This window comes from Enhydra lutris, unplaced genomic scaffold, assembly GCF_002288905.1.
Source record: "Enhydra lutris kenyoni isolate GAN:26980312 unplaced genomic scaffold, ASM228890v2 scaffoldscaffold11, whole genome shotgun sequence".
Classification (NCBI taxonomy): domain Eukaryota; kingdom Metazoa; phylum Chordata; class Mammalia; order Carnivora; family Mustelidae; genus Enhydra; species Enhydra lutris.
In genome coordinates this window covers 30,254,099-30,276,068 of record NW_019154095.1, presented here as the reverse complement: position 1 = coordinate 30,276,068, position 21,970 = coordinate 30,254,099, and the positions used below count along the sequence as shown (strand labels likewise).

The 21,970-nt window shown below is 38.1% G+C and overlaps 1 protein-coding gene across 4 annotated transcripts in view; it reads right to left on the bottom strand.

Moving 5' to 3' along the window:
• Nucleotides 1-21,565, bottom strand: part of LOC111144444 (pro-neuregulin-1, membrane-bound isoform-like) — a 39,486-nt gene extending 17,921 nt beyond the window's left edge. The window contains exons 1-3 of one of the 4 annotated variants that reach the window (XM_022498756.1): nt 21,529-21,565; nt 15,947-16,079; nt 3,310-3,368 (exon numbers count right to left, since the gene is read on the bottom strand). In XM_022498756.1, the coding sequence (XP_022354464.1) occupies nt 3,310-3,368; nt 15,947-16,079; nt 21,529-21,565 (229 nt within the window). Of the gene's footprint in view, nt 1-3,309; nt 3,369-3,974; nt 4,043-15,946; nt 16,080-21,528 lie in introns of those variants that run through there. The other 3 variants (XM_022498757.1, XM_022498758.1, XM_022498759.1) reach the window with 3 other exon arrangements.
• Nucleotides 21,566-21,970: the final 405 nt, after the last annotated feature.

Sequence of the window (21,970 nt, the reverse complement as noted above, 5' to 3'; positions counted from 1 at the left end):
GCTGGGCTTTGTGACAGTTTGTCATGGATTGTGCCTTTATTCTACTGTCAGCAAGATACACATGTTGGATAAATAAATGAATAGCTTCAGAGCATCTAGAAATCAACACAAGTCATTTATGCACTAGGAACCTCTGATTCAAAATTACGTTTAAGGATATCTGTTGGGTTTACTCATTCCAAGAATACGCTTGAAAGTTCTAAAATTGTAGTCTTTAAGAATATTCTGTAATTTGGGCTATTTGATAACTACTTCCTATTATATTTTAGTTTATGCATGACATACTCGCCCCATACTACCTCTACTGAAGCTGTGAATGCTTTTTTATTCTGTCCAATAAGTCTATAAATCTGTTATGAACTGTTGGTACCCCACCCCAACATACCCCACAGTGATGAACACAGTCCTTTAAAGAAGGAATTCTGTGTCAAGATAGGTCAAATTTGAAGCTGAGTAACCTTGACAACATTTTCCTAGAAAGTATTCCAAAGATGTTTTATTTTGAGGCAAATGGCTGCCTTCAAGAAAGCCCTATAAAATATATATTTGTTCTTTCCTTTCATACTTTAAATCCGTTTTTACAAATCGATAAGTGCCCACAGGATACTCTGGCCAGAAAAACTGCATCAAATCCTAATAATGTAAGTTATGCATTAATAAGCATTTTAAAAAGTGTACCTTTTTTAGAATGCCATACTTTGATTGGAAAATGTAGTTTGGTAAAGTTGAAAAAAATGTTTCTCTCCGCAGCTTTTCTTTTAAAATTTATATATGTGTTTCAGACATTCTGAACACAATTAAGTTTTTAATCGTTACCACTGTGGTGACATTTTTTATTCATCGTGCACACGACATTGCTACTTGAACATAAAGTTCTTAAAGCAGCACAATTTATTTTCCTGCCTTCTCTATAGGGATTTGCATTGCATTGCGTTGAGAACTTAAGGCATTGGGGTTAGGAAATTAACTCTGGGCAAGACAATTTTGGAAAGCAATTTCTGAAAGGTGTTTTTTGAATTTCTAGTTCTGAGGTGGCATCAAAGCCTGGCCATTTACAGCTTCTGTTCAGAAATGTGCTTCCTATCAATCTTTGTTACCTCTGGGTAAATAGGAACACTGCCTTCCTGGATATCTTCCAGCAGTGCGATCGAAAGCTTACTGAAGAATTTATTTACGGAATCACACTCTGATTGGATAGTGGCTATTTGGAAATATCTTAGGAAAAAATGATCTAAAATAGAAGTTGAAAACATTTTCTCTGGTTACTACTGTCAGACCTAAACCGCATCATTATTTGGGGAAATAGCTTCATTTTTAAAAAAATGCTTTTCTCTAGATAGGGGCCTAACACAGCCTCCAGGGCACAATAGAACTCTACATAACACCAAAAATTTAAGTGTAATATAAACGTTCGGAATTTTCACAAAATTCTAAAATACGATGCTGTTGTTATTTACACAGGCACGTGATTTGCGAAATCTGTGGTTTTGAATACAAACTGATTTCTAAAAGGAATGGCTTTACTATAATGAGTAAAATTCTATTACTTCTGTTTTTACTTTGCATCTTACCTACCTTTAAGAAGATTAATCTATAGCTATGGGGAGAAAAATCGGGTCCACTAAATGTGTATTATTTAAAGACTTGTGGATAAAGGGAAGACTGTGTTTGAAAATTTAGCAAATGCCAATTTACTAATTTTTCCCAACAGAAAGGGGCCTAGGACATAGCCTTCGATATGCTGCCTATGTAAATACACAGAAAGCACCACCTCTCTAAATAAATGATTGAATATTATGGATGTGATCTCCCCATATGCATAGGAAATTAATTTTTCCATGAAATTTATTCTTCCATGAGTGTTAACAGGAGGAGCAGAATCTTATTCTTTGCGTGCATGCAAGTAAAGGGAAATCTGATTCTTTTAGGGTCCCCCAATGACTTGCTCATATCACTGTTTCTTGTGTTACATGACTTTACACCGATAAGCCATGTGAAATATTTTTCAGGTTCAGCAACTGACAATCCAAATCAGGGGTTGATAAATCCAGCCCATTGCCTCCTTTTGTAAATAAAGTTTTATTTTATTTTATTAAGTTCAAGTTAGCCACTGTGTAGTACATAGTTAGTTTCTGATGTCATGTTCAATGATTCATTAGTTGTGTAAATAAAGTTTTAATAGTGCACAGCTATGCTCATCAGTTCACACACTGTCTCCAGGGGCTTTTGTGCTGAGCTGGCAGAATTAGTGGTTTGTGCGGGTGACGTTATCACCTGCAAAACCTGTAGTCTTTACTATCTGATCTTTCACAGGAAAAAAGAATTGTCGATCTCTGATCTCAAAGGATAACTACATGGACTCCACCTTAAATATAATCCTTCCAAAAGCTCCAGAAAGAAAAGCAATAGCCCAGTTCACAAGAGCCGGACAAATTACATAATTTAGTTATCCATGCAAATTACATACATGTGAATTGGGTCATTTAGGAATGTTCAAAATCTCATGAAGCCATTGAGACCCATCAAAATTTCCCAGTTCTGCATTTAAAAATATCTATCTAGAGGTAAAGTACTATATTTCAAAGTCAATAATATTTTTACAAAACCTATTTGTTCCTAAAATTATCCTTGACACCAGCATAAAGGAATGCTAACATAAATGATTATTTAAACTAGTCCTGAATCACTTGTTTCCTAAGCATCGTAAGGAGAAGCCAGGCTATCTCATTTGCTGTGCCATGTTTGTTTGTAATTTTCTTACTCAGTGCCTTTTTTAATAACTAAATGCAAACTGTTAATGAAGAGAAACATCTGAACTCTTTTTAGTATGTTTATTTGTTATAAATAACACATTCTGAGCCAAAATTAACTTACCATCATTTCAAGTGCATACTGATTACAACTTAGCAGCATCCTTTTCAGGACGTTGCCGTTTTTTATAAAGAAGATGGACTGCTTAGCAGAATGATTTTATTTTACCAATAAAAGTGAGACTTTTAAATGCCTTTATTGTGATTGCGCTGTGGGATAAGGACTATCGTCTTGGATCACATTATTCAGTTTCAATTTCAGAAGCATCCGGAGCCTCACACACCTATTAGTATCTCAGAGCCAACTAGTCACGAACAGAGGAAGTAATACAATCGCTTGTGTTAATGTTCTCATGCGACAGGCAGAGGCAAGTCAAGGTTAGACCTGGTAAAACGCATCTAGTTCTAGGTGAGATCTGAGGGGAGATGCAGCAACAAGAAAGCGGCACCGACTGAGCATGCTCCTACTCAGGCAGAGACAGAAAGGGAGTGGACGTACTGTAGAAGCTGGCCATTACGTAGTTTTGGCAGCGATCACCAGTAAACTCATTTGGGCACCTGAGAGAAGAAACAAAAAACAATGGTAGAAAAAACAGAGAAAAAGAGAAGAGGTGAATACACGCTAGAAAGAAGCTCCTTCAGTGTCATTTGACTGAACTTGGTGAGTTCACCCTCAGGAACTGAGTCTTTGTCCTAACCATGGTTTCCAGTCTCTGGCATTTCCTCCAAAGGACTCAAGACTGGGACAAAATGCGGTCGTCAGGTCTGTAGGGCGGAAAGATGGCAGCATCTTAAGGGTCAGTTTTCTTTCAAAGGGACTCACCTACAATGAACTCGGAGGTTTTCTTCGAGTCCGTTTTCCATCTGAGGGCTTTGGTCAAAGGTGTTAGAAGGAAACTTTTTTTTTTTTTTTTTTTGGTTGGCCTGCCTGTCACGGTTGCCAGCCTTGCTGGCCACGTTGGTGGTCATTTACCTCGATGGTCTTTGGAGTCCACGCTGGGAGAGAATGAAACAAGCTCGTGCTGAAGGAGTTTACGCCCCGAGTGCTTAAACCATTGTTAGGACAAAAGGAATCAGTTACCACTGAAATGTAAAACCACCAAGTGGTAGTAATTGTTGCTGTAGTTTGGGGGAGAGAGCAAATTTCAGATTATTTTAACATACTTTCTTGGTTTTGGACTTTCATGGGCACATTCTCAGTACATCTTGCTCCAGTGAATCCAGGTTGGCACCTAGAGGGCAAAAATGTGATAAGCAATAGAACGCTACAGACACTGAATTTTCAGACTGGCAATTTTCCTCCTAGAGAATATGGAGATTCCTACAATGACCTGGTGATTGAACAACATAAAGGAAAGGAAAAGAACACATTTTTAAAAACCATGTTTCATGACAACTGTGGGGCACATATTTTGGTGGTGGTTTGCTTCGGTCTTCCTAAGGACAGCTGACTGAAATTTAACTTGAGGGAGGTTGAAAAGTTGAGCAGGGCTGGCAAGGCCTGGGCCGCTAAGTCACCTTCCCTTTTTGCATTTCCTTATTTGCCACTGGGCACTGACTCCTACACCTTGTTAAAACGCTGGTTTTGGTAAGGACTTCCACGGTTCCATCCATGATCTTTTATTATTTAAATGATCCTGAGCTTTTCTCTCTCTATACACTCAGTTCTGTATAGTCATGCCTACTTTTATGTTCGTTCAATCATCGCACTACAATAGAAGTCAAGCGCTTATATACTCTCGTGATTACGGACAAGAATAACTATATTTCCTTTTTTCTTAAAGGTACTACAAATTAGGTCTCATTTTTAATACCTCATAACAGAAAGAGGCAGATAATTGATTAGCAGACATTTCCCTTCACCCATGGATCCCAAATCAAAGGCAAATCCATTTTTAAAATTTAGACAGCTACTCTTCTCCAGTTATACTGAATAGAGGTCACTTCGTATTCAAGGTGAAACTGTCTTTCCATGGTGTAAAAATTTTCATTTTACTCAACATTCCTTCACCCACATTGTTCACAAGGTGGTGATGCGGGGATGTGCCTAACTTTGGAAGTCCTTTCTAGTTGTTCTTTTTGTTGCCGTTATACCAGTAACTAAAGCATTTCATACTGGATTCATTGCACCCAATAACATGCTCTAGTAAATAGGGCCATCAAAAAGGTTCTAGGCAAGCAAACTCATAGATGCCTGACACCTGTAGCTGTGATTACTATTAATAGTTGAGCTATACCATAACCACCACGCAAAGCACCTAATAAAATGTAGCTGTGACCTCACACACCTTGTGATTTACACATGACCCTGTCTTCTCCAGAGTAAATAAGAATAAACACTTTTTTTTTTTGGCACCAAAGAAATGTGAATAAAACTATTCATTATTACAAGTGTAAGGGTGATATTTTTCATTCCCCTTAAAACTACATTCAATGCCAAAAAATTATTACCAAGTGATTTGGTATATCTAACTTTCCTATTTCAAGAAGAATGGCCTATAAGATAAAATACAAGCACTTCTTGATTCTTAGTCCCATGAGTTCTTGTGCAAACGTAAAGTGTTATTATGATCATTAGTGTATTATCAATAAACTTAACGACAAACATCTTGTATTGAAATAGCGCTTTTCAACCCTTGAAAACACTTTTATATTATTAAACTGGTTATTTTTGGTTAGAATATGTTTGCAGCAGTGAATAGAGGAAGATCTACCTAGAGAAATCCAGAAATAAGATCGTAGTCTGTGAGGCCGGGCCATTTTTCATACAGATGGCATTATACATGCTTCAGTAAGAATTTCTTCACAGATATATGAGAAAAATACATGGAAACCTGTTTCCCATAGAACTTATTTCACATAATGACTTCTGAAATACACAGGGTTTTGTTTGTCTATTTGTTTCTAAACCAGGGCTACGAATCCACATGGGCATACCCTACAGTAAGTAGGTAATCCAGAATTAAGGATACATTCCGTAATGACCATTTCATCTTACCTGTTTGCATTCTTTTTTTTTTTTCCTGTTTGCATTCTTGATAAAAATTAGAATTCTCATGATGATCACACAATAATCCACTCGTTCCATACAATAAACATGGTATAAGACATGTGAACACTGTGTGTGTGGCAGGGGATGTGGGGGAGAACCATTTGAGGTAAGAAGTGCATTGATTCAAGGATCATGAAATTAACATATAGCTGAAGAACCGTAAGTCCTTTAAGGAATGCATTATTAGAAAATTGTCATTTATGCATCTTGGATGCCAGTTTTGAGGTGAGAAGGCACAGGACAACTAGGTGAAGCAGATAAAAAATCTTACCCAGACAATTTTCTAATTAGTCTGACTTCTAAAATGACATTTCCTAGGAAACTGGCATTATGGCATGGTGGTTTATCTCCATCATAAGATGACATAGACTATTTGGTATAGTAACACCAGACCTGCTGAAGGTTTGCCAATCTTTTTTGGAATCTTTTTTGATGCCAGTCGTACCTGAACCCAAACTATCCTTATGCTAATGTTTGCCTTCACTCCAATAAATTTTTTTTAGGGTAAAGCCTTATTATTATTCTAAGTGTGGTTCATGGACCCATATTGTCATCATCCCCTGGGATCTTATTAATAGAAATGCAGAATCTTGGGCCTCCAGTTCATAACTACTGAATAAGAATCTGCATTTTAATAAGATTCCTAAGAGATCTGTATGTGCCTTCAAGTTCAAGGTGTCAGGGACCCTGACCTTGGAAGATGGAGACGAAGTCCTTCTGTCCTGTCACCACAGTTATCTTGCTGCTTGGTCATGGGCAATCCCTTTGACTTCATCAGGCCTCAGTATTCCTCAGTGATAAGATGAAGGGACTTAACTAAGTGATTTATCAAAGGCTCCTTTTACCACCAAGGTTCTGGGAATCAATGCTCATCCTAACACAGGGAATCACTTTTTTGAAAACTCTGACAGCCTTTCTTCTGAATGTGCTACAGGTGGGGGAGGACTCAAGGACTTTAAAAAAACATTTTTGACAGGATGGATTTTTAAGACCATCATGAAGGGAAAATGAATTGCAAATACCCATTCCTAAAGCAATTCCAATGTCCAGCAACAGTCATTATGTAACTTAAAAAAATTTTTTTTTTCATTGTTCCTAAATTCATTGTTTATGCACCACACCCAGTGCTCCTTGGGGACATCTGGAGTTGTTGCCAAATCAAATGGCAGGAAGCAGAGACTGAGAGAGTTTTTATGTAAGCAACCTGCTGTCTGCAGCCGCGGTGTAGAGAAATCATATGCAAATGGAAGCTCATCTGATCTCTAAGCTCTGATTAACTTCTACGGAATTCCTTCTGAAAGACTGTCTGGCTTCTGACATATTTCTAAATTAGCATTCTACATTAAGCGTCCGATGGATCACTCTCTTTGGACATAAGAGTATGGTAAATTTAATCTGATTGTGAACAATATGCTTTGGCATGAGTCCGGGCAAATTCCAAGAATTTTATTTCTTAGAAGAATCTGTCTGAATAATAAGCCTCTATCGTAGCCTCAAATATGTACAAATAAATAGATCTACCCGAAACCATTTGTTTCATTGATCAGAGTAGAAGATGAATATTATTTTTTTTTTAGTATTTGCTCTTAAAATGACAATTTCTATTCCACACTTGAGCTTAAGGAGATGAAAATTCACAGTTTTGTCTGAACTTAAGTATCACCTCTTCCAACTGACCCTTCCCTGACCTCCATTTCCCCATCTCCCGCTTCCACGCCCTGAATGACGATTCCCTCTTGGGCTCTGTGCTGCACCCTGTCCCAATCTCTTTCACTGTCCTTGCCTGTTTGGGTTGGGATTCTCTGTGGTGAGGACAGTGGCCATATCTTGATCATTCTGTATCTCTAATTTTAACAGTGCCTACCTTGTCAAAAGCTCTCATAAAATGTTTGTTAAACCAAGCCCAAGATAGTTATCAGAATGCAGTGTCCAATAAAGAACTGTATCAAGGGTGAGCCTGGGTGGCTCAGTGGGTTGAGCCTCTGCCTTCTGCTCAGGTCATGATCTAAGGGTCCTGGGATCGAGTCCTGCATCAGGCTCTCTGCTCAGCTGGGAGCCTTCTTCCCTCTCTCTCTGCCTGTCGCTCTGCCTACTTGTGATCTCTGTCTGTCAAATAAATAAATAAAACAATAAAAAAAAAAGAACTATATCAAAGAGACTTTCATATAGTCAATTGATTTGCCAAGTACAGGTCAATATTGAACATTGGCTTTTGTTCTTATAGTTCATGACTGATGACTCTCCTCTATTGACTCCTAAATAATTATTTTTAATAGCAGCTCCCAACTCCTCCCTCACGGACTCACTCCCTTAAATAGAAACATTTAACATTGTGTTTGGAATTTGGAAAAGATCCTGTAACTCTTTAATAATGTTATTCCTTCAAAATGAAATCTTATTACTGAAATGCCAGTTTACCTAGGCTTCGATAATGTAGTGCCATCTAGTAATAAGCCTTGAACATAGTATTGATAAAACAAAAACTTTTTAACAATAACCTTAATACTTGGTGACTGTCCTGATACGCTTATTGTGTAACCAATCATACATGCATGTATTTTGAGAATTGATTTAGTGCTTGGTAAAGTTTTGATATTCTGATTGAATATGATTTCCCATTTATTGGTGGAGCGGCTAGACATATTCAGATACTTACAGACCCCCAAGAAACTTCTAGTTATTTACCACTGGCTAATTTTATAAACTGTTTTATAAATTTATGGTCCATTTTTTAAACCATCCTTAGGCACCCTTTATTTCTTGGTTTCATGAATTTTTATCAGGCCCTCCAAATCGGGCAGAAAAAGGGAAACGGGGTCTATCTCTCTCACCTCCTCCCTCCTGATCATCATCCTACAATGAGATATCCTGAGAGTTTAAAAAAAATACCTTGCCTCAAAAAGAAAAGTGCCTGTTGTCTTTTCGCTCTACCTTGATACTAGTTGTGGTATTTCCTTCATACTGTATAACCTCTGAGATAATTTCTTTGGTGTTTAATGTTTACAAGTATCAACTGATGGAAATGCCAACAGATTCATCTTAAGGAATCTCAATGAGTTTAAGTGTTAGATGGGGAGGTCCTTTTGCTCTCATTCTGTGTAAGCTTGGAGTTGGCAGTGTCTACACTGGCTTAAATAGTGATGGTCTGTTTTTCTACAGTATCGCATTGCAAGTGCTGAATTTTCTCACCCCCTTCCCCGGCGCAGCATTCTGGCTAGACCTCGCCCACTCACGGCTTGACTATCTGCGTTGTAGATCACTCTTTCCCAAATGTATTGTTACTATTAGTCTGCGTTTCCCCCACGATGAACCTCATTCTGTTATCTACCTTTAAGTGCAATTTCTTGAGGTTTGTACATGCTTTTCTAATTTGTGTTTCAGTGTTCTTTACGGCATCACCTGCAAAAGATATTTATTTCCTCAAGGGAAGGCCTTCTTCAATGTCATTAAAGAAAATATTAAATATAAAATGTTTCAGTAACATTTCCTTCAGATCCAACCCTGTACAACTCCCCGATACTGTTCAGCGAGCACGCATCACCAATTTTCCTGTTTTTATTATGACCCGGGGACTCGTTCTCAAGCCAGGAGATCGTGGTGTATATAGACTGGCCACGTTGGATTCATGGGTAGATTGAGGAAAACAAAAAATCTGAGTTGTCCTGGCTCTCCGGTGTTGTTTCTTAGTGTCTAAGACATACAATCCCAATAATGAGGGTGGCAGTGTTTATGAATTAGCCCGTCCTGTCTGAACCTTGGTGCCCTTCCCAGAGCTCTGTTTGTACAGCTTGTTCTGAAATGCTCATCTGTAGACTCAAGCTCTAGCCATTGTTTACTCGACATGATGTATCTCGGTGAGTCTGGGTTCAAACAATTTCATCGGATATGGGATCACTCTGCATCCCATACATCTCCATGTCACTGGGACTCGAGGACATACTGAGTGCTGCTTTGTGGTCTGGCCTTCCTCCCTGGAGGATGTCCTCCTCCCCCTGTCACGTCCAACAGCCCAGAGACTCAGAACTTGACAGTTCTATTTACTCCGCCAGCCTCGTTTTATGGCGAAACAGCTAAATGTTCGCTTTTTACTGAAATAATCCAATAGGAACATTTCAAAGTTGTGCTGTGTTTTAAATCGGCTATTGGCTTCTCAAGGCGAGGGCTGTGTATTCTTCTCCCCTCCCCCCCCAAAAGACACCACCTCTGACTAGTCGGGGTCCCCCAGGAGACATTCCCTTACCTTCCTAAACATCTATCACAGCACTCGGCACACCACCATTTGTACCTAAATTAATTACTTGAAATATGTTTGCTACTCTCCATAGCCTGCACACTCCATGAGCGCAGAGCCCAGCATGGCTTTTGTTCAGTATTGATGCTAAGCGCGAGCAAAGAGCCTGCCTCATAGAAGGAGATTCATAAATATGTGGCCGCCTAGCTGATTTTAGGAGAAACAAGGAAGCGAACTCTTAAGATCACCTCGTCAGTGTACCTGATTTTAGGCAAAACTTCGCTGAATTTGTTAGAAATAAGGACAAAAGAATTTCCTTCAAGATGCCTCAGTGAAAGTCACAATGAGTTAATAAGGACCTAGTAAGCACAAGGCAGGAGTCTCAATGCAGGAGAGACACAGAAGGAATAGAAGATGTGGACATCTCGGGAGCTCATCTAAGCCTCCAGAGTCGCGCCCACTCTGCCTCACGAATGCTTCTCCATCTGTTAAACGTTACAACTTTGAAGAACAGAGAAGTGCTACAGGCAAGTGTCATACCCATTGGGAAGAATGAACTCTTCCAGCGCGGGAGTAAGAGTAACAGCAGTCTGTTTTTACGGACTTGAGGTTCTGACCCTATACATATATATAAATATATATTCTCTCCATGGTAATTTAAATTTGTCCTGGGAAAAAATAGTTACTATTTTTTATATAGTATACATATATATAAAATATACATATATAGGGCCATATATATATAAAAAAGGAATATATATATATATATTCCTTTTATCTATTCCAAGTTTCTCCCTCTACAGCCGTGGTAATGAGGCCACAGGACACAACCATGAATTTGAGCCATCATCCCCTTGTTTAATTATGCTAATCCAGCTACTAAAAAGTGTTATAAATATCACCATCGTCATTTTTATGCCAGGATTTTATAAAACTTTAACCTTAGCTAGTGTCTCCGATTTTCTCGCCCCACCTTATCTAGTTCCTAAGTTTCTCTGGCCTGTATGGAAGTCTGTCTTCCCTAAACCTCTGCTCCATGTTTATTGTGTCAGTCTCCTGCTCCCAAAGTTACTAATACTCCCTACCAGCTCCCACAGTGTCCAAGGTCATCTACCTGGCCTTTGGAGCTCATACATTGGTCCTTGTGTCTAAGTTGGTTTCTTTTGTTTTGTTTTGTTTTTCTGTCTGTTCTGCGTCCCAGAATACAGCTGCTGGTCTAGCTATGCAAGCCACTGCGTCTTGCAGAAAAGCTTGCTGTAGCCTCAATGCATGCCTGGTATATGGAAAAGACTCCATAAGTGATAGCTATGTTTACAGAATCTTCTTCAAGTCATTCCCGTCTTTTCTTTTCCTTCTTTTAATTTTCATTACCATAATAATCAGCCTTGCACCCCTTGGGATATAATTTTTCTAATTGGTTTACTATTTTAGCTACTTCATTTTTCCAAACACACTAACTTCCCAGGGACCAGAGACCATGCCTTCCATTTTCTCTGTGTTTTAAAAAATGCCTGGCATAGAAATAGTTGTTCTATAAACAAATGTTTACGGTTTTGTTGATTGAGTTTATTATAACATATTTGTTGTGACTTTATCTCCTCCAGTTATGTGTATTTTTATAGGCCCTTATATATACTACACAGCTTCATAAAAATGATATAAAATCGTAAGCTCACGTTTAAAGGCAACTCCCATCTTCCCAAGTTTTGTGTTTGTTTCTGTTTTTTATTTTTGCTTATAAGGAAGATAATGGTCAGAGATATAAAATGATCTGTCAAATGCAAAGTTATAAATCTACCTGGCAGCCCTACCAAACCAAGTAAAACTGTTAATGATAAGTAAAATGAAGAAATAGTTCTTTTTTTTTAAACATGCTAGTATAGTCTGTTAAGACAGGTGTATGTATTTATCTAATGTCTATAGAGAAAATGTAATACTACCATTTACTCTTTATTATAAGGAAAAAAAAATCTTGCTTCCCAGAGTTAGAAATACTTTAGCAGAAATGAATTCATTTAATTTCATAGACTCCCTGGGAAGAAATTTGGAGAACATATTAACTCTATACTGTGCATCAAGACATCATCCAAAAAGCTGAAGTGAAAGGGCTCAAGACTGGTCACCAAAATTGGTGGTTAAGACTCTAATCTCCTCATGCGAAAGCCACATCTGTCCATGGGACAACATAATGGGTTTATAAATATGGTCGGGTATAAAATCATTTTTAGATTAAAAAAAATCACATCAACATCTTCCAAAATAGTTCTCTACTGAAACTATTCAGAAGAATTGATATACAAGAACAAGGGGAAAAGCAAAAAGGGAAATCTGGACATTATTTCAAATTGTCTTGTTTCTTTGAATCATGCGGTCACACAGAGCATCAGATGGTGAAAGATGGAATGATTCTTCTCCTGTCTTTATGTGATCTGGAATAGTAACTCTTTTTTCCCCAGGATAAATTTAAATTACTATGGAGAGAAGAACAATATAAAAGATGAGAACCACTGCTGAAATTCCCATACAATCCCCAGGGGGATGTCCCAAATAACCAGCAAACCTCTCCTCAGAGAAGTGTTTAACTGTTACATGGTTAATCCATTTGGAACACCTTGTTCTAAGTGGAGAGACAAAAGAGATCGGCTGTACAGTCTTCTGCTTCAACTCCCAAGAAGACAACAGCGGATTAGTGACCAGAGAGACTTGGAAACTTCCATGCTTGTGATGTTTCTGAGTCATGGGATAAAGTTGATTTTGAACGATGTGGCTCATGCTTCAGCAAAATGTTTTGCTTTTGCAGATGGACCATATGGAAACTATGAACTGGCTTTGTAACAGGACCATGATGAGCCAATGCAGCATTTTTTAAATGTTTTCTGTCTCTATTCATGTGGTCCAATGAACAGTATACCATCAAAAGACATGGTCTATTACGTGCCTTTGTTTCAATTCTTAGTGATTTTTTTTTAATGTTAGATGTTTTTAATACAAGGATTAAAAAAAAAACAAAAACACTTTCATTCAATAAAAAAAAGCCTGAAATATTCTGGATGTTAAATATATTCTAATTCTTCCCTCAAGGTACTGGCCTTCTTTGATGCTTCAATAAAGACATGGTCCAAAAGGGGTAAAACAGTTATCAAAATCATAGGTGTCCAAGATTTTCTTTCCAATAAGATCCAGTAATAAGGTTTTTAACACTTTTCTGAGAGATTATAATTACCAAAAAAACCCAAAAAACAAAAAACACAAAAAACCCACCAACCCAACCTGATAAAATTATGATGCCAGTTTGCTGAGAAGTGGAAGACAAGCATAACCCACTAGACAATTAGCTTGAGAGCTACAAAGTGTTCATTCATGGTTTGCTGCTTTAATGTTTATTAGATGAATAACCAAGATGTCACTTCAAGATTAAAAATATAGCAAGTATTTTTTTCTGGATTGGGCTTAAAATTTAATGAAAAACTGCAGGGAGAAAAAAATTACGGCTGTTGGCACAATACCAAAATGGAACAAATGACTAGCACTTACGTGATTGCGTGTTTTGTGTAGAACGTGGGAGGGCTGCAGAATATAGCTGAAATTAATATGTGGAAAATCACTGCACTGGTTCCTTAGAGGTATTCAGAAACTATCATATGCACTCACGCAGCTTGTAAATCTTTGCAAAGGCTATGATGAAAAATGATTGTGTTTCATTACTATAATTAAAATATAGTGGTCTCAGATGCTTTTCTCAAGAAGTAATCGCATGAGACATAGATAATCTGGGTGCCGTTGTTTAAAAAGGAGGAGAATTTACAGACCTATAATTTCATTTTTTTTCCCGAAGAGATTTATTAAAACATAATTAGGTGGCTTGCCCAAGATTAGGACAGAATAACAAAATTTCCCCCATGTGATAAATGAGCCTCCTAATGCATAGATTATAATTCTCAGCTTTTGTTTGTTTCTATTTTGATCAGAGTAAACCTTGGAAGAGATTATGAAATTTCTTCATCCCAGTTCAGTATGATAAATATGGGGGGTGCCGTGTTTGTATTGTGTTCACGGCAAGTTGGCAGAACCAAAGACCAAAACTGACCAACTTCTATTCTTTACTACATATCTATATACCTGTGACCAAAAAGTGAATCTCTAGGATTACTGTTAAACCAATAAACACTCATTGTCACAGGAAGTAATCTGGACCCAGAAGAAATAATTTTCTACATGCTCTTTCATTTTCATCTTGCTTTGAAATTTTGAAAAGGCCCTTTACCTGTGAGTTTTATCTTGGTTTAAGGCTATAACCTATCTCTATGAAAGAGATGTTTAGTAACAGATTAGATGTCTATTCTTGTGACTCTTAGTCTTGTTAAGTTGCCTGTCTTCATTGATAGAATCAGCTACCCAACTACCAAAACATGTCTTCTCTTAGAACTGCTTCTGCTCTTTTATAAAAAGAGCTTAAAAAAAATGCTTTTGAGGGCAAAAAAGTGGTTCCAGGAGGTACTTGTTCATGTGTACTTGGTACCTGAGGTCCCACAAGACTACCTTACAGACAGCCTTTGTCTAGAACAGCACAGGGTGTGGTAAAACATTCCCTCCAAAATGGTACTTTTTGTTTGATGTTATGATTTTAAAACATATTTCTTTAATGATGTCCTTTGTAACTTATTAAAAAAAAAAGGTTTTCTTAGAATTGGCACATAAATATTTGTATACCATTTATATGATGTAAAGGGGAAATGGCCTTCTTATATCTTGTGCTCCCCCCCCCATTTTGCTATTTGCTCTATTAGCCCAGTTCTGTGTCTGACAAACTTGCTCTTCCTTGTCCCCAAGTAAACCAGGACAAGCTCATGTTCTGGAGTAGGAGGTGGTTTTTATGACGCCATGTTTTTTTCCCTCCTTTATGATAATCACAGCTACTTTAGAACAATAGACGCAGCCATCGGGCAACACCATTTCAGTGGGACTTCAGACTTTTTTTTTTTTTTTAACCATGTCACATTATATGCGTTCATGTCCCACTCACAGCTAAGTATGAAGAAGAGCCTTAAAAGGCATGGCACAATAAACATGTGGTTTTAATAAGACCTAATTTTAACTGCAAGGCTTAAATACTGAATGTACTGGTAATATCATTGTTTCGTTCGGCCTGTTAAGAAAGAATGACTGTGATCCTTCCTAATGGTGCATCGACTCCTTCAGGTCACTGGAAAGAGCTCCAGTCTAAATATATCTCCAACAACGGTAGTGCAGGAAAGAACACTCTGCCTTCTGCACGCAATGATGGTCCACACACTAAAAGCATTTCCAAACACGCAATTTAGGTTTGTTGGCTTTTTTTTTTTTTTTTCCTATTTGTGAGATCAACCTAAGTTCCATTTTTAGAATAGCTGTAAACCAATAAGCTAATGCTAAATGTAACAGATGCACAGGTAAAGAACCTTCTGTTGCTTTTAGCTCTTCATTTTGGAGATGGTCACTGGGGTAATAAAAAGGCACATCATCTTACAACCTCATTCATACGCTGCACGGAGAAGGAGGATTCGGAAGTTCTAGGCCTCTATGATATTTGCACATCTCTTCTAGGTACCAGTGAGGAAAACCACGGGGAAAGCAACTTTATAAATATAAAGGCACAAAGAAAACTGAAAAAAGCAAAAAAAAAAAACCAGTTCCGGATGTAACAAAGGAGATGACACATGGTATGAACTTTTCAAAACACTCTACAAATCAAACCGCATTATTCAACAGGATGCAACAAAATCGGGCAAAGAAGCAACAAGACATCACGAGACGCGGGGTCATCTGAAAGAAGCAGTAACGGACACAAGCCACACAGAGGATTTCTTTTCTTACTTGCACAAGTATCTTGAGGGGTTTGAAAGGTCTTTCACCATGAAGCACTCGCCTCCATTCACACAGAAAGTTTTCTCCTTCTCTGCACACTTTACAAGATGGCTTGTCCCGGTTGTAGATGTTGACGTAGCTGGATAGAAGATAAAGAAGGGGAAGGTTTACATGTGTCTTTCCCTCTTCTCAACAGCCTTTAGTCTTACATCCTCTTCAAAGGAAGAGTTCACATAAGGTGCAGCAGACTTCGCTACACGTTCAGGTTTAATAAACAACGGCAAACAAGTGAAGTACTTTCTGGGTGTAACTAAATGGAATAAAATTATCAGAGGGTAAGCACAGTTAGTTACTTTAATTAGAATTGAAATAGGAAAAAGGCTCAACATTTTTTATAACCAGTATTTTATCTTCTAAGGAAGTTGGAAAAGAGAAGACCTACGGCCAGTAAGTAAAATAAAATTTTCAGGAAGGCTCAAATATAATGATATAAAGTCATGTCAGTGCAATTCAAGTTCAATGTCACTTTTGAATGGCAACTACTTATTTATTTTGGAAATTACGTTTTAGGTGTATATTTGACCTTACAGTTTTTAGATCTGTATATATTACATATATAGATATCCATATATATATAGAGAGAGATACAGATCTGTATCTATAGCTGTATCTATATCTATATATATGGCAAAGAAGAACACAAAGTAGCTTATTTGTTCCTAATAAAAAATATGTATCAGTTGAATATATATTAACATAGAGATTAGGAGTCATTCTATTCAAAATTTCTACTCTACTCCAAAGAACACTGTTGAATGTCTGGCTGCCACCATACTTTTGAGGAAATGGAAGGAGTCTAATAATTGTTGCAAAAGTAGAACAGCATGACAAAATTCATCCATTTTGAATTAGGAGTAGACACTGATCTTAATTTTGGTTTACAACTATGATAAGCTTGATATCCACTTGTCAAACCTCAGGTATGTGAGAGCAAATTGAAAATGATGGCTCCACCATCAGGCACACAGATTAAATAAACCCAAAGCACTCGGTCCTGAGACTCAAGGGCACTTCATACCCGAACTTATCCTGGCTTGCTCCCTTGCAAACACTGTAAGCAGTGCTCAGTCTCAACCCAAAACGTCTAACTTACATCATGTTCATGACCGATACTATCAGGATGAGAAGCAAAAACATTATGGTAAGCCCACAAAAACCCCATTGACTTTTTCATGAAAAAGAAAAAATATATACATGTATCTTTAGACAAAAACTATTCCTTGGCTACTGACTCATTCTTAGTAATTTTTAATTCCTGGACTTCCTTCTCAATTTCTATTTCACTATTTGCATGTGAAACTCAGATGCCCTTTTTTACTTTTATTTGACCTCTCGTGTATTTTTTCCCCCCATTTTCTTTGGCTTTTCTTCTTCATTTCCTTCATAAGTCCCCATTTTGTTCTGTTTCATTTTTGACTTCTCCAATTCCAGTTCTGACAGAAATACTCAGGGTGTGATTACTCAGTTTCCGAATTACATAAGGCCTTTCTTGCCTTGCATTCTCCCATTTAGGGCATGTTTTGGGGCCATTCATGACTCTCAGCATGGCTTTCAGGGGTAACAGCAAAGACGAATCAGACTGAGTTGCACTCTGGAGACAGGTCTGGTTTGAATCCCAATAGCTTTGCATCTTTGAGCACATCACTTAGCCACCCAGAATGCAATTCTCCCATTCTGAAAACAATGGTAATGGTACTCCTGCAGGATTTTTGTAGGGATCAGAAATAATCTAGGTAAGGGAACTGGCACAAGCCTGGCACTCAATGAGTAGTAGCAGGTATGATTACTGGGCAAGTAGGGAAGTTACTTAGTCAATCAGAAAAGAATCTTGACGATGGAAATCTGAGGATTTCAAAGCTGCAAGTTACTCTTGAATCCTTATTATGAATAATGAAGAACTGGGTCGATTTTTTATTACTCCAGAGAAAAGTCCTTTCAAAATGCATTTCAAGGTATCCTTCAGAGATATACAAACTAAAGCAAATGAACTTAAGGAGAGGAGGAAGAGAGGTGATTTCACACTGTCTTATCAGTACACTCTCACCTCTTTGTCAGGTAGAGCGCAATGTAATTGGCCTCATTTCGTTTCATAAAATCATGGAGTAGACATTTCTAGCCACCCCACAACATGTCATTTGAATCCAGTATTAGATCTTCATGTGAAAAACTTAGGTGCTGTGTATTAATATTTCCATCCACAGTAATTGCTTTTAAAAGATTATGCGGAGGAAATCTGCCTTAAATGTTAAAGGTTTTGTGCTTAAGACTCTTAAGTGCTGACAGGATACTGTGGGATGAGGAATTGGGCCGGGTTCCCTTGCTGCCCCAGGTGACAGTGCTGAGCGGACCACCTGCTGTGCGCTGTCACCAGTCATTCCCCCAGAAAAACTCTGGTCCTCCAGCAGACCCCAGTGGTCTCTGAATCCCTGACAGGTTGCCAAGGATTACCCTTCACCCAAGCCGAGCAGCAGACATTGCACCAGGCTCTTCCAGAACAAATCCTGAGGCTTTTCCTAAAAACAATGAAACCCCCATTCCCAAGAGCAGACACTCCATACACATTATAAAACTAACAGTAAAGATTCACAGTGATAGAAGCATCATACCTATCATACCTATTTCATACCTATTCCTTGGACTTTAAGATAAGTAAGATTGATAACTGTATGCTGAAACTGGAAATAATCCCCCCAGCCCCCTGGAAGGAAAAATAAAATAAGATGAAAACAGAGAGGAAGGTAAACCATAAGACTCTCTAACTCTAGGGAACAAACTGAGGGTTGTGGGAGGGCGTGGGTGGGGGGATGTGGTAACTGGATGATGGGCCTTAAGGGGGGGGGGGCATGTGATGTGATGAGCACTGAGTATTATACGCAACTGATGAATCACTAAAGTCTACCTCTGAAACTCATAGTACAGTGTATGTTAACCAAATTGAATTTAAATAAAAAATTAAAAAGAAAGGAAATAATCCTTCCTTTTTTTGGTTTTTAAAAATATTTCCCCCTGAAACGATTATCCTTTTCATGCTATCCTGCAGCACCAAGTTATGACCCATTCATTTGAAAAATTCTTAGATCATCACCTAAGGCTAGCAAGGGGATATCTGATGATTAAATGATTCTTGGAGGAAATTCAGTAGCAACTATCTTAAACGATCATAGACTATTGTGCTTATTAGCACTTCTATCCTTGAGCCGCAGCAAGAACAAAAATGATTGTGGAATTGGAAAGCAGTAATGAACTCCCAGGTGATGTTAAGTGTCAGCTGACTGGGTACAGCTGTTCTGAACCAACAGCCAAACGCAGGAATAAGTTGTAATTGTCAGAAGAATCTGGGATGGAGATGCTGATACATAAACCCTTCAGATTTTTGCCAGGTTTCCTTTTATTCTCCTTATTTCAATGCAGTGCATAGTCGATCTTAAGCAGATCTATAAATTTTGCAATGAAACCCTTCCTCCTTGGCTTACACATGCTGTATTGCTAAGTCAGTTTCCATTTAGGACTTCTGCCAGAAATTAATGAAAACAGAGCAGGTTCTTAGACCTAGCTATGGAAATGACATTCTTTCTGGGGGAGCTGGGAGGACTCTATCAGAGGTGGAGCTAAAGGTTGCGCAGGTAGAATGTGTTTCGATATATAAAAGATGACCCTCACAGTTGTCCCTGGAAGTAGGTGAAGTAGATCCCACTCCTTTGGTACTCAATAAACCCAGCCTCTCACCACTTTGTGACTAGTCTGTCACCTTCTCATAAGGTGCTAAATGAACAGCAATTAGGAATACTGCAAAATATGAACCCACTATCTTTATGCTTGCCATTTATTCGTATACTTTGTCCCAAACACACTTTCCCTGAGATGTGAGCAACTACCATATTACAAGGAAGAATGTATAAATAAAGCAGTAACTTGTTACCAGACAATGAAACACTCTGGAGCGTTTCACTCTTGACCTGGTCTCTCCGGCACATAGGTCAGGACTAATGAACATGCCTGGAGAGGCTGGACAGTTCTTTGACTTAGCCAACGATTTGGAGACCAACATCACCATTCACAGACTCCCCAAATCCTGCCCCACACGGTCGGGCTCCCTTCTTTCTAGCCTGCCTTCCTTCTTTCCTCCCTCTCTTCCATTCTTCCTTCTTTCCATCATTCCTTCCTTCCTCCCTTCTACAATTCTTTAATGATTGCCTATTACGTGCAAGACATGAAGATAACAACTAGAGTTACAGGGGTTAAAAACTGTAAGACTGTGAACAATTCTTCCTAAAAGGAGACCTTTATAGATAAAATGTAGTGAAATGAGTACTGGAGTTAGCTAAGAAGATTCAGGTCCAAAGCTCAATTTTACCCATTACTCTCATCCAGCTAAACTGCCTCAGTAAATTCTGCTACAAAATGTGCTGTCACAGGGTTGTTGGGAAGTGTGATAAAATATTTTGTCAGCACGCAAATATATGATACTACTACTATTACTAGTGGTATAAATGTGGAACAAAGAAAAGCAAAAAACACGTCTGTTCAGAGTCAGGAATTACAAATAATCAAGCCTCAAATGTTCTTTATATATTATTCTTCTACAAATTATGAAGAGAGATTGTCTAATTTGTTAAATTACAAATGATTACAATGTAATCATTTGCATGATTACAAGGCATGAAGTACATATAAATAGTCTACTCTATTTTAACTGTATTAAAACCTCTTCTTAATAACTAATAACCACTAAATTTGCCTGTATGTTAAATTGAAGAATAATCTGAGTTAAAAGAACAGAGTCTTAAATGTGTGATTATTTTCAACTTCCAAGATGCATGCAATTCTTTAATATTTCTGACCAAAGTTCCAAGTTACTGACTCAAGTGTAGTTGTAATATTGTTATTTTAACAGTTTCAAACTATAAAATACAGAAAAATTGTGCAATGTTCATACTGTATAGGACATAGTATAAGCTGTTTATTACGGAACATTTTGGAAGCCACACATTACTGCACATTTTTACAAATACGCTGTAAAAATCTGAGGAGTAATGAAGCGCTCTCTGTTCATCACTAAATATTTTCCCACAGAATCACACAGTATTTCCTGTAGAATGCCAGGAGCTTTCTGCTCAAGGCTGGCTGAAAAGAAAACAATTCTGGAAAGGATGGCTTACTTTCTTGCTTCCTTTAAGTGGTGTTTTCCTTATCAGCAAAGTAGACAGCACTAACAGAGCAGGGCCATTACACAAATGCAAATTGCCGATAAGAAGCTACTCTATTCTTCTTTGACAATTAGCAGGGATTAGCACAAGTGTATGCTATTTACCCCAAGGAGCAATCATTAGACCCTGTCCTCCCTGAGTGAAGGAGTCCTTCCTAGCAGTTTTTAGGACAATTCTTAACAATTTCCTTGCAGAAAAATTTAACGAATTCTATGCAGTTTTCTCAATGAAACAGACACATTTTAACAATGTATATTCTAATATGAAACTGTCAATCACTACATTACAGGTTTGATTTTCATTTTCTTTTTAAAACATTATCTGTGATATCTTTAATGGCTCTGTGTTTAGAAATCTGCATGCTTTTGTGCTCTTTGAACTCCCAGTTAAAAGGAAAAAAATCTGAAATTATTACTGTAAGGACCTATTTAGCCAGAGCCTTCCATCAGTTAAACAACAACCTTGTTGTTTAACCCTTAAACTGTCCCTGCCCCCACCCCCAGGGGACTTACTTAAAAACAAGTCCCAGAAACCAGCCCCAGGTAACAAAGCCCAAATACAAGGGTGGGTCAGGCCAGGTGGAGACATCCGATCAGTGGGGGGATGCATACGGTCTCCCTAGTTACCAACGAGTATGGGCCCCGCCCTTTGGGAGCCTTTAGGGCGCCAATTCTGACCAAGGTGATAGGCTAATTCAAATATCTACTAGGGTATATTGTAATTCAATTGGTCACCTAGCATGACTGTGCAGCTTTCTCTGTGTGTT